General features: G+C 36.9%; 1 protein-coding gene across 10 annotated transcripts in view; it reads left to right on the plus strand.

Annotated features, from left to right (window-relative positions):
• PTPRM (protein tyrosine phosphatase receptor type M) overlaps positions 1-13,898 on the plus strand; it is a 489,233-nt gene that overhangs the window by 255,504 nt on the left and 219,831 nt on the right. For all 10 annotated transcript variants that reach the window (XM_072852716.1, XM_072852718.1, XM_072852723.1 and 7 more), the window contains exons 8-9: positions 7,572-7,880; positions 11,070-11,179. In XM_072852716.1, coding sequence (XP_072708817.1) covers positions 7,572-7,880; positions 11,070-11,179 — 419 coding nt within the window. The remainder of the gene's footprint in view (positions 1-7,571; positions 7,881-11,069; positions 11,180-13,898) is intronic.

A 13,898-nucleotide genomic window follows, 5' to 3' on the forward strand; every position in this document is an offset into this window, starting at 1 on the left:
GTGGAAGCACGATCTTGCATCTGGTTCCACGCTGAAGAAGAATGGTGTTAGCTATAATCTTACTGACAGCAGGATAGTTTGGGAGATGCTAGCTTTTCTCTTTTGCCCAGTAGACTGCTGGCATCTCTGGCAGGAAGAAGAGGCTGAACATGAGCACATGCCATAAGTGAGAATCTTCCAGTTCTCAGATGCTGGGAAGTGCTTTAGTCCAGAGACAGAAAACTATCTGTGGTGGGGTTGCCCTGCGATGTGGTTTTTTATACTTAAGTCTTGTCCTGTTGACACCTTCTCTCCATTGTGACACATTACGTGATGCTGATGACACTAATAAAGGTGCTGGGCGAAACGTATGCAGGAAGCCTATTCCTGCCTGTGAGTGCTCTTAAGTCTGCAATAACTTGGAAGGGTGCAGAAAGGTTCCCCACAGGCTACTGCTCAAAGTTATCATCCTGAAAACTTTAGGGTACATACACCCTTGTGTTCATCTTCCTTCACTGGCATTTTGACTGTGGAAGACAAATGAATATAATTAAAAGAATATAATTAAAAAGAAGAAAAAAATTTTTAAAATAATATAATTAAAGAGAGACCATTTTTTCCAGAATTTGCTCAAAGAAAAACAGGCATAGTGTATTTTTCAGCATATAATATATATATAACTGATTATTCCTTCCTCTTTTGGATTGCAGGTGACTATCATTTCAGTTTTGCTGTCTCATTAGCGCTGAAGCTCTGCAGGGCTTGCATCCCAACATTTTTTAAAGTGTCAGGGAGTACGTTTAGAAGACTGATAGAAGTGCTGCTTTTCTGTGGGAGGCATCTATTTTTGCAGAAGGAGGGACGTGTTCTTTTGGAAATGCTATTAGCAAGTAACAGTGAAAGATTGGTAAGAATTTTAAATACCATAACTTGAAATCTTTCCAGGAGATGCTGGGTATCTTCTGGGGTCATTTACTTTTACCTAAATAATCTTAGTAGCTATTGCTATCAATTTCCATGACTGCTCCATGAAAGGAAGCAGAGATATCCCAGATGAAACCAATGTTTCAAGTTTTTTTACAAATTTACGATTGTTCTTTGCTGCTTTTAACGGTTTTGCTTGCTGCCACAACACGCTGTGGTCTTAGATAAGTAGGATGACCAACCTATAATGTGCCTCTCTTTATTCAAAGGGTTGTTTTTGGATCTTCCACAGCTTTGTGTAGCTTAGTCTTTGGTTTAACTTTAAAATGATTGGACTCAGCAGGACAATGACATCAGCAGGACAATGACATCAGCAACATAATATTAGGATTTTGATTTTGCTCATTTTATGAATCATTTGTCCTTTTATTTCTTTGTTTGCCTCCTATTTATTTGATTCCTTTCTTTTATTACCCAAATAATGGACAGTATGAAAAATCATGAAGGTAAAGTGCCCCTTTTCTTCCTCTAGTCCTAACTACAAAGCAGTTCTTTATATAACAAATTTGACTGCTCCTTTGGATTTGAGATGCAGCTGTGTAAAATCAATGTTTTTATTGACCTAAATAAAAATTTGTTAAAAAGCTGTGAAATTACACTACCTAAAGTCTTGCCCACTGTTTCTTTCCTCACTGCACTCTGCAGTTTTTGGTAAATTGGAATTTGAAAAACCCTGATCTATTACCAGATTTGATAAATCATGTGGTATTTTGAGCAAAGAAAAGCTCTTTTTGAACTTCAATCTGTTGTTGAAGAAGTCAGACGAAGAATAATTACAGTATAAAAATCACTCCATCACGGTTGAATGTGATCTTTCACAAAACTGTCTGACGAAGTTTGCAAACAACCTTAAATTGTTTGCAGTCATGTATACATTGGATATCAAACCAAATCAAATAAGGACAAGCCAAGCAAGTAAATTTCTTGTTTGGTGTTGACTATAGATGTACAAATCTTGAGATTTGTTTTCTAAAAACAAAACAAACATTGTTACTTCGCTAGCAGCTGGCTCATGAGGCATATAGTCTGTTCCCCAATAGATGAAATGATCTTTCATTACCTCATGATCTGTGTCCCTGAGGCATGACATAATATCTAGACTACTGAGGAGCAGCTGACTATCTGTTTATCTGGAGAACTGTAAAGCGAGTAGAGAAGTCTGGCTTTATAACCTCTGCAGGTGAGGTTTTACCAAGTAAGGAGAAATATGGATTAAATATGGTGTGCATAAATCTATATAAAGTAAGAGTTGTAATCTCCATTGTTAAAAAATGTTTAATGTTGTAGTTTCTCTGCAGGGAAAAGTGAACTTCCCATGTCTCCTGCTCAGCTGTTCTGTTTTGTTCTTCCCTGGAAGGTACTTCTGCTTCAGTAACGTGCAGTGACAGCCTGATCACTTTTACCAGTGCTGGTGAACTCCTAAAGCATGTGTTTGACTTGAAACACAAGTAGCCTTCTTTGAAACAAAGCATGTGTCTTAAATTGTCTGCTCAATCAGATGTGGCCCTGATTTAGTGTGTGGAATCAAGTCTGAAGTTTGTATGTGCTTATGGTCTCCATCACTGTAGTGATGCAGGTGTATGCAGGTTCCTTGCAGGTGTTCATTAAATTGTATCCGACACCCTCTGATACTGATGCTAGAGTACAGTGACTCCCACTTTACTCAGAGGGAATTGATGTGAAAAGATGTTAAGTAATTTGAAACAGACTGCTTAGGCAATCTGTGACAAAGCCTGTACACCTAATTATCATTAGTTAAATTTTGTGTTTAAAAGAGCTGTAGTGGATAATATCTTAAATCTCAGATGATTCTGGTTTCCTCTTAAATTTTTACATTTTCTTGTTCTGTTCATCCTTTACTTCCTGTGGCAGGACAATAGAGTCCAATCTGGAATTTAAATCACAAGAGTTGTGATTACAGAGCTATACCACACTAATAGCTTGCCTAGACAAGAAGTACATTCTTCATTCCTATTGTTTAGATGTCTTTCAAATGGTACCTAACACACACCAGATGTCTGCAGCTACTGGAGTATCACAGAGTGGCAGAGAATCACCATGCTGTTGCTTTCTTCATCTCTTGTTTCAGTAGGTCTGTGCAGTCTGTGGTGAAAAGACAAAACTTCCAGTCTGAATTTTCATTCTGAACCCAAGTTTTGATGATCAATGACAGGATGCTAAAAATAGACCTAAAAGTCTCTGTGATTCTGAAATTGAGTTTCTGAAAAAGCATTGTACTTGTGGTAAGAGGTAAAGTGTGAAGTTCCAGAGAAATGAGCTGTGAATTGCAGCTGCAATGGAAATTGATCCTGTCTGTCAGTCTCTGCTCCATATTCTCAGGAAAACAGAGAGGAGCAGAGAAGGAGCCAAGATCACCAATTAAATTGGATGCTAAAGTGCCAGGGGCTAGAACCGGGCTTGCTGGTCCCTCAGGTCAGAGCTGCAACTGTCAGACTTCACTGCTTGATACCCTGCTGAAGCTGGCAGAAGGAGAGCAGTATGAAAAATGCTGCAGGCACCAGCAGGGGAATTAGTAAGAGCTACCTGGCCAAGCTTCAGGCATGACAGGCAGTGCGCTCCTTTGGGAGGAAAACCTCTTCTCTTATGAATTGGTAGGCCTTATTTTCCCCATTCGCCTCATGATTTGTACCAGTGAGGCATAAAAAAATAGCTGGAATACTGAGGAACAACAGAGGCTCAGTTGATCTAGAGAACTGCAGAGTGAGTGGAGAGGTCTGGCTGTATAACCTCTCTGTAGGTGGGCCTTTACCAAGTAAGGAAGAAACAAAGGTTCAGCAAATAGCTGTTGTGGTATGAGGTGTATATGTTGCATATAATATAATTGGTATGGCATATTAATCTCCTTATTTGTCTTCTACTTTAAAAATGTGATTTCAGTTGTGATTAGCACTGTGAAATGACACTTCTCTATGTAGCTATCGCTTAACCTTACCCGATGCATGTTAACAACAACAGCAAACCGTTGCTAGGATAACAACCTTCAAGTACTAAATGAATAGTTAGTGCAAGTCTCATGAGCACAATAGCAGCATCTCTATAGAATACTTACTTTTTCACTTAAAGTTGGGAACTTCCCATGGGAAAGTGATAAAAAGATCCTGCAGAAAGTAAAATCAACAAAATGAAGTCATCATGCTGTGGTAATTAATTCAGCTTTCCCTTTTAAACCATAGTCATTAGCTGTCATTCTTTTTGTGTTGCTTAACATTTTTCTTTCCCCAAATATCATGCGTCCTTCATGATGAAGAACATATACTTTCCAGTGTATTGGAAACGATGTAGTGTGCTGTCAGAACCATATCACGTTAAATATTTCCTCTGGGGTATACAACAATACCTCCAGAGAAGCTCAGTGCTAACTTGATCAAATGGAAACTTCTTTTTCTATCTTTTGTTGCAATACCTGCTATTTTTCATGGCTGTTTTGAGCCACATGTTTTTTAATGCAAAAATTCTATTGTTACCTTAGCCTTTTTTTCTGGTTAAAAGTAGACATGTTTCCCTTCATCTCTTTCCTGCTTATTGTATGAATTAACTGAATTTAACCAAAAATTGTCATGTACTTGAAGCGTATAGATCTGTTATGACTGAGAACTCAACTATATAGAGCAGATGAGAACTAATGTCCTCAGGTCTGTAATGAAGTCATGTCTGATAAATAAGTGTGGTATTGGAAAGAAAAATAAAATAAAGCAAATAAAGTGGTGGTAATTCAGGAAATAGGTTTATTTGATGAAAGAAATAATAAAGCATCATCTATTCCACTAACCATGTCCATTTTGAGAATTTAAAAGTGAGGTTAAGGACATGAAGTGGGTAAATTCTTTGGAGTACAGGCCTGTACCTTCAGAGGCTATTTCATGGACAAACCTCTTTGGAATATTCAACCTCAGTTTCTCAGTGGGCTTCCCTCATAAACCAGTGGTTATCCGACCTGGTGCATCATATAAGATCTTGCTTTATTTTTCCTTAATTGTCTTTCTCTGCTGTGTCCCAGGGTTTTGTTATATCCTACCTCTCCCTTTCTTTCCACTATGTGCTGTCATTGACTGGTTGACACATTAACTGCTTGACACACTACTCTTACCCCATGAAGGGGTTATTAGGGCCCTATCAATTGCATAATCTCTGAATGAATGGTAAGAAAAACAAATATGAGCTGCGTAGCTATCTGATACTATAGATTACAGAATCAAGTCAGGAACCAAAGCAACCAGGGTATTTGCCTTGTCTGATGAGCTTTATCGTGTGAATATCAACAAAAGCTGTATTGTCTCCATCTTTTACAATCTAATCTCTTTTTTCCTTTGTCTGTTTTGTTAGAAGTGAAAATGTATCTGTCATTCGCATGGCAATGACTTCAAGATTTAACTAGGGGGCTAACTTGTACTTTTTATTAAGGTAACGTGACATAAGAATGTCTTCCTCCTGGGCAGAAATCTTGGATAGGTTTTGATCCATTTTTTTTTGTACAGCCATTCGATTTCAGTTTTAAAATGCTACGAATTAGTTTTATGTCTCTAATAAAATGATTTCTCAGCTCCCCTGTGAATTTTCTGATGTGCCTACTATGAAACTAAGCAGGCTATTCCATATTCTTGCAGCTAGGAACTTTGTTCAAGTGCTTAATGTTGTCTGTCAGGGTCACCTCAATTTTGTTGATTTTCTAGTCCTATTTAGCCCATTCAAATAGCATTACAGTTACACAATAGCCATCAAATGTCTTTTCCTATTCATACTCTCACCTAAATGAAGAAATTCTTAGAAACTGATATGAAACCAAAAAAAAAGGGAAAACTCCTTTTTCGTGAAATTTATGTCTGAATTATGCAGAAATAAATGCTTAAGGAGAACATGAAACTCTTAGGACTTGCCAGTCTTTGAGGTTTGCTTCTCATTAATCTTAATTGTTTTAGCAATAGAAAATGTCCCAAACACCCCAAACACCAGGATTCTTATCTGGGGTATCTGAGTGTGGAAGTAGGTAAATGGCTCTATACTGATTTATCCTTGGTGAGGACATTTTTACTAGTCAGTCTAGTCACTAGAAAGGAGACCAGGATTAGATCTGTTATTGAAGTTATTTTGCTTTGCCATTTTGTCACCAATTGGCAAATATTCTGTATTGGTGATCAACACTGTTGGGTAGTGGCAATTAATTAAAAAAGAAAAAAAAAGAAGAAGCTGGAGGGTTTAAAAGGGGAAAAAAATACCCTGCTTTGTAGATGTTAGAGAGAACAAGCAATTTCTTAACACCTTTTCTTCAAGGAGTTAAGATGAATAACATCTTTGAACAAATATTTCAAGCATGCAGGGATTTTATTAAAAAGTAAAAAGATGAAATCCTGTGTAAATTGTTTAGAACATTCCTAGTGAAGACATGTTGATTAATAAACATAAAAGAGGGAAGATGCATATTAATTTGTTTACGTATAAGAGGCTTCTAGCTCATTAAAAGTCTTCTAAGCATTTAACTAGTGAAGCAGTGGATAAAACCAGACATTGTCTTTAATCTTGTTGAGGGCTCCAATATGAAAAAAAACAGATTATTGCTAAATCTGTATAATAGCTCTATTAATGACAGTGTTTTGAAAATGTGGGGTGCGTGTCAAATCAGTGGTTTTGCTGTAATATGGTGGCAATTTGGATTCACTTTTCTATCTCAATTGCTGGGACCAGGAGGACTGAAGAAAATTTAACTTCATCAACCACAGTCTTTGGTTCTTGTATATAGATAGCTGTAAGTTCTTGGGTATGATTTTGTTAGATGAGATTTATGGCTGGTAATCAAATGGGAGATCTCTAGGAAAGCTCAGATGCAGTAGGATATTGTCTGATGTGCCTCCTGTCGTTTCTTTTGTTTTTTTGCTAAACCAGTAATACAAACTGAGGTATTTGCACTGTTTATTTTAGATGTGGTAAAAAAAAAAAAAAGAAGCTGTTAACAACTAATGTTTATGGGAAAAGAACCCTATAGACTATTTTAAAAGAATTGGAATATTAACTGGATGTCCTGGCCAAATAGAGATTGAGTAATTGAATTCAGTCTAACTTAAAAACAAATTAATAAGAAACAGCTGAAGAACCGCCTAACACTTTTTCTTTGTATAAACAGTCCTGGGAGAAAATCACCAGGTTTTTGTAAGTTTTCCCTAAAATTACCTTTTCTTTCTAGATATTTGTTTTGTGAAGTTTTTTGCTCTAAAAGTGTTAACACAAATTAATTTTTTGAAAAAATTGAACAGATTTATTCTTTGCAAGCAACAAATAGGTAAAAAAGTAAGCGTCATTTAAACTGTATCGTGCAGTTTGAGTTTAAGCATAAAAACTTTCTGGTATTTTGTTTGCTCTTCATTTTTCATCAAAGACACTTCTCTCTCCTTTTCTCACTGTTTTTTTTCCTGATTTCTGAAAAATCAGAGATCTATACTTTTATTGTCATTTGCACTAAGAGAGATAAAGCAATGAATTTCTGTTTCTGCTTATATGTCATATTTATAGAACTGTATAACTTCTTATTACTCATGTTACTTACTATTATAATATGAAAAAATAATCATACCAGAATTATGTTGGTAATTTTGCAGATCCAATGCGTGGGCCACGAAAACTAGAGGTTGTGGAGATCAAATCTCGACAAATCACTATTTGCTGGGAACCATTTGGATATAATGTCACACGTTGCCATCGATACAACCTCACAGTCCATTACCGTTACCAGGCTGGAGGACAAGAGCAAGTCAGAGAAGAAGTAAGCTGGGATACAGAAAGTTCACATCCCCAGCACACAATTACTAATCTATCACCATACACAAATGTCAGCATCAAATTAGTACTAATGAATCCCGAAGGACGAAAAGAAAGCCAAGAACTTGTAGTACAAACTGATGAAGATGGTGAGTTCTTGTATTTACATATATGCATACATTGTATATGCATACTACCTGATAGTCAATATGCTTTTCTATATAAGTGCATGTTCTACTTTCACTGAAATCTGTAACAGATTTTCCACCAACCTCAGCAATTTTAAGGCAGTAAAGGGTCCATTAAAAGTCTTATAATGATCTTTTATATAACCTATAACATCACGCATTTAATCGTTTCTTCATTAAACTCATGACTTGTGCTTGAACTATGTTCTGCCTCTTAAAAGTTCCAGTATCAGTTTGAAGAAATTTCAGATGATTGTCCACAGTATCCTCATATAAGCTTTTCTGTTGAGTGATATGCTCAACCTTAAATAGTTGTTCTTGATTTGCAGTTTCAATTTCTCTAGCTTTGGCTTTCCAACCACTGGACGCTGTTGGTTGCTCATTCAGACAATATATTCCATATACAGACATTCAAATACAGATATTCCCTTCCTTTTAGTAATTTTCAGCTAACGTGGGGTTTTCAGACCTCTTTTTTTTATTTTGAGCAATAACATAATTTGTGAGTGTCTTTTTTGAAGCATGGACAGCAGAATTGGCTACTGTGTCTCTGTAATGCTCTAGTAATATTGCAGGAAAACATTATACCATCGTCCTAAGTCCTCTGTGATATTATTGCGATTATACATGCAGAGAGTTTACTGGAGCTCTGTTAGCTATGATACCAAAATGGGACTTCCTTGTTGAATTGGTCATGCACCAGAAATCAGTTTCACGTTTCCAGAACACTCTGTGCTGAGGTATAGTCCCTTAGGGCCCTCTACAAGTGTACCTCAGTTTTTTTGACCTTGCTTTTAGCCATTTTAAAATGCATTCTGTTCAAAGAAACCTTATCAAATTACTGGCATTGCTTTATATAACAGATCTGTCCTCCTCCCATTTTTATTGTCTGCAATCTGATCAGGAATGGCTTTGTATTTTCTTTGAGATCAATGATAGATTTACTGCGAACATGTTGGAAAGATTCCTGGAAAAAACTTCAGCAATGATGAGTTCCTCTTATAATAAGCACTTGAAGTTTGTCATTTAAACCTATTAAATCATTTAATATATGCTGTATTGGTTTTGTGTAGTACTAATTTCTAATCAAAATATATGAGGGAATAAATTAAACAATTTAGGAATGTATAGTTGCTAATGCAACAGATTTGACAAAGCATAGCTAACAAAAAATTGTTTAATTAGAATTAATTTTGCTGTCATCCTCTAATTTTGATTCAGTTCAATTGTAGAATGACAAAGCTAAAGACCTTATTGTTATCTGGGCCGTTTATGTATTTTCTCTAAAATTTTCCATAATATTTTCTTATTCCTGGCCCTCTGGAACTTTATGTTATTCCAAGACCTATTAAAACCAGCATCAGTGGTTGAGAGAATACCTGGACAAAAATTATAACTTTTTAGTATACCATACGCTTTCAGTAAGGTACATAAATCTGGATGTAACACAACAGAGTATACTGACCCAAATAATTATCATGTTTTTTTGAATCACACAATCATGTAGGTTGCAAGGGACCTCCAGAGCTCATTTAGTCCATCCTTTTGCTCAGAGCAGATCGTGTGAGAGCGGATCGCTCAAGATCTTGTACAGTTGAGTTTTGAGTATCTCTAAAGATGGATATCCCACAACCTTTCTAGATAACCACTGCCAGTGTTTGACCTCTCTTATGGTATAACTGCTCACAGTTGATGGCCTTCAGATAATTTTAGAGGGTTACCACAGTGTTTTGCTATACTTCCAACTTATTTACACTATATTTAATTCCTCTCCCTTTACACATAAATCATTAACCCCATGATTCCAAATGAGTTTCACCAGTTCTCTCGTACCTGGAAGCAAGCTTTAGTGCCCAGACTTAAGGTTGCCTTAAAGGCATAATCTTACTGGTCCATACAGGACTGGTAAGCCAGTTCAGAAACCATCACCTGTGTCCTTGGAGCTTCCCTTTGGTAAGGGAAAGCACTCTGTGGAGAGCTATGGAGAGGTGATTATGAAGTCTCAAACCATGTAAACTCCCAGACCAACAACATAGAGGAAGAGGAGGATGGTAGTGCTCTACCAGACCTAGCAACGGGAAGGAGTCACCAGATGTCTTGCTTTCAGACCTTCCTATTCTTTAACCATTCGGGTAAATCTCAGTAAGGGGTCTGAGAAGTTAATTCAACCACTGCAGCAAGTAGTTTCCACCTTCTTTCTCTAGCATGTGGAAAATGTTAAGTGTATCTTCTTACCGGATTTTTCACATACAGTTTGTGGAAAAGTGCTAACCCATCAATGCCTGTTGCTTCACAACAGTCCTGAGTGCATTTTTCAGGATTTTATTTTCACATTCCATTGCAAGTGTTCTTACAAAAATGAAATCGCAGATACATGTCCATGTGCTGTTTACACATCTCCTTCTCTGAAAACTGCATTGAGGTTGGCTTGGGGATAAGGTAATTTTTGCAGAACAAACAGGAAACAGAAGTAGATACCTGAGAGCAGTTGACATACCTTTTATCAGAACTTTCTGACATCCCTGACTCTTCAGAAGTCATTCTCATAAATTAAGAGACTTGAAGAAAAATTAGTAATGTCAGATTTTCAGTTTGGCTGCTTCATAATTTCCTTATGTTCACGCTGTTGTAGGTCTTCAGGCCTAATGTCAGTGAGATGGCTGTTCTATGCAACATGTGGCTCATCTTTCCAAGCTAACCATTCTAGTTCAGTCTGTTGAAAATATACCTTGTTAATTCAATGCTTGTGCATTTTCATATATGAATGGTGAATATGTTTTTCACTATGGGACAGTAACAATATTGATAAGTAGATATCACAAATAGATTTTATTTACAAGAATTTATGTTTGAGATAGCACCTAATTCCATATAAAAAGCTGATTTGTCCTTTTCTTTCATCAACAGTGTTTTATGGGAAAAGTGCAATGCTCACTAATTCCTTCTTACACTGAAGGTGACACATATGTTTCTTTAATGGCACTATCTTGTTAAATAAATCTTTACCTTCCTGAGCTACCCTGGCCTTTGCTTCAGTCTTGGGGAAATAATAGTGGGAGAGTTTTTATGCCTCAACAGCGCAAATATTAAGCAGCGTCTCCTTCTGAATTTTTTCTCAAAACAGCATTTTTTCCTTGTTTTATCCTTTAGTCCCCAGCGCTGTGCCACTTGAATCCATTCAAGGGAGTACCTTTGAAGAGAAGATTTTTCTTCAATGGAGAGAGCCAGCACAAACATATGGTGTGATTACTTTGTATGAGGTACCTAGCATTTTGCCTGTTTTAATTTTTATGTATAGTTTTGATTTTCAAAAGTGCATAATTAGGAAGAAAATTAATTTTTTTTCCAGTTTATGTAAAATGAATCTTCTTTTTGAAGATAGTAGCAGTCACAAAGTAATAAAATCAAATATATAATGTAGGAGTGAATTATGCAGGACCCAAAATGTCCTTGGGTTATCAGCTTTAAGAAAACTGCTATTTTTAGAACCATGTGATATAGCATTCTATCTAGTAATGTGGATCAAATATTTAAAAGATTGAAAGACAGATCTTAGTGAATTTTTTAAAAATAGGAGACATAACACAGTGGTGACAGTCAACATCACATTTAGATAAGACTCATTACAGGAAGCCTATTGTAATAGAAACAAGCAGGCATAATTAAAAAAAATCTAGCATTTTTTAAATGCAAATTCAACAAAATTATATGTTGTTAGATGTCTAAAAATCGCTGCTTTTCCTCATGTGGAACCTCTGCCTGAATACCTTTTAGAAAAATTGACAAAAGACTGCACAGATTAAGCTGTCAGACAGTAATCACTGTTAAGCTTCTTACCTGACCTTACTACAAAATTGGTATTGAAATGCTTTGTTTAAAAAAACCACCTAAATGAGATACGGTGTAAAAGAAAAGCTAAATTGAATGGTAACCTATTGATACTGTTTTGAAAACTATTTTATTGTAAGAGGATAAAATGTTATGAAAAAGTATGAATTGATTTTTTATAAAGCTAACTACTTTCCAGCTAGTTCAACAGTTGCCTATCTTCAGGGATCAGAATGTTTTAGTTAATATGTTAATGTTTTTATTGATGTTAGGCTTTATGTACATAGAAACACACAGTGGTGAATCATCTTTCTACTTAGAAACATGCATGCATGTCTAATTACATTGCCGAGGAGTATATGCACTGTATATATGCAGTTCATTCTTAAATGTATATACATACATAACTCCATCAGCTGTAATAGGAGTTGTGCAGGTGTATTCAGAAATAGAAAAGAATAACTTGGCCAGACTTTCTAAGGTTGTCAGGACTGTTCAAGTCTCTGAACATCAAAAGAACCTAGCATTACAACAGTGAAGAGAATATTGAAAAGAAAAGAAAATACCGGTATCTCCTTATACTGTTTATCTAATACACCTCAAAGCAGAGAGGGAGGGAGCAAGGCAATCAGTTCAATCAGAAACTTGATTTAATTAATTTTTAAGTAAAAGATACCAACAGCCTAATGCAACCAAACCATCCCTTGTTTTAAAGATGCCAACTCGGTCCAGTCAGGTGGCTGAATATGAACAGACACCTAGTTGCTGAAAGCTTGTTGATCAATATTTTTTCTGCCCTGATGTTTGCCTATAAGCCTAAAATGTATCACGAAGTTTTTATAAATATGACTGGTAAACTACCTGGAGGCCAACAAATATACACAGTGAATCACAGGGACATTTTACCTGTATACTTCAGGTGAAATATAAGAACATACTTGAGGTATATTTTAGCTAACTGAAGTAGCTCACAGGATAAGATCCAGACAAGTTAGATGAAATTTAGGTACCTGTGGTTTATAGATTGATTCAGACTATCCATGATGTCTCAGTAGGCACCTCTGGCTGATCATTGTGCTGTTGAGGTAATGCATCCAGCACAGCTCCAAATCACCTAAGCTTGAGAAGTGAGGTGTCTAGCTCCTGCCTACGCCCTGTTGCAAGCCAAAGCTTAGACAAAAAGGCATCTAAGCCGTGGTGGTGTGTACATCAACAATTCTGATCTAAAAAGCATAGCCACTAAAGCTGCTCTTATACAAACATATGCAATATTTGGTATGTTCATGAAAACTATGGTGCTCATGGCATTCACCTTTCAGAGAATGGCCTAGCAGATGAGCACTAACCTAGTGAGGGGGAGGCCTAGGTAGAGGACATTTCAGCCTGAGGGATTCCCCAGTTCATGCTAATCTGCACGTAGGGCAGTGACCTCAGGCGCAGAGCCGCAGCAAGGAGTGAATTCTCCTTCCATTCACCTGTCACCCGCCACTGGGCTGTACTCAACCAGGGGTGAAAGAATTGTAGTGCCGGGAGGAAAGCAAGTATGAGAGCGCAGGATACTTTAGAGTTGAAGACACACAGCTTGAGTGAGGCAAGACTGCAAGTACGTAAGCCTGAGTCAGACCTAGGAGCAAGGTTGCTCTTTCCAGGACAAGCTCTTCAGCTGGTAGCCGTTTTTTATAGGGGCAGCCTTAAGACTACAGCAGCAGACAGTTTCTTTCAGCAGGACGTCCCAGGGTCTTGATACCAGCAGGTAGATGAAATTAATGTGCAGTCCTGAGTCGGCATCCCTGCTCCCAGAGACAAAGCTCAATCTCACCTCTCTGTCTAGCATTTCTTACTCTAAGTACCTAACTTTCTATGTTGTTAAAAATCTCAGAACTTAGTCTGTTCTCTGGGGCCCGGCATTTGTTTTTAGTGCCTGAAGGAGACAGTCTTTTAATACAGGTGGTGGGAAAAAAACGTGCATTGAAGTATCAAGTATTGAAGTATTCATTGCTATTGTGAAATCAAGTGCAAATCCAATTATTTTACCAATATTTAAAGAAAAATGCCTTTAGATGAAGAAATTACATAATGACAAATTATACAGTTTTGCTCCTCTATCACCAGTACAGGTCCACAGTTGTAGGAATAAAGGGGTTAGTCCTT

This window comes from Ciconia boyciana, chromosome 2 (assembly GCF_034638445.1).
Source record: "Ciconia boyciana chromosome 2, ASM3463844v1, whole genome shotgun sequence".
Lineage (NCBI taxonomy): Eukaryota > Metazoa > Chordata > Aves > Ciconiiformes > Ciconiidae > Ciconia > Ciconia boyciana.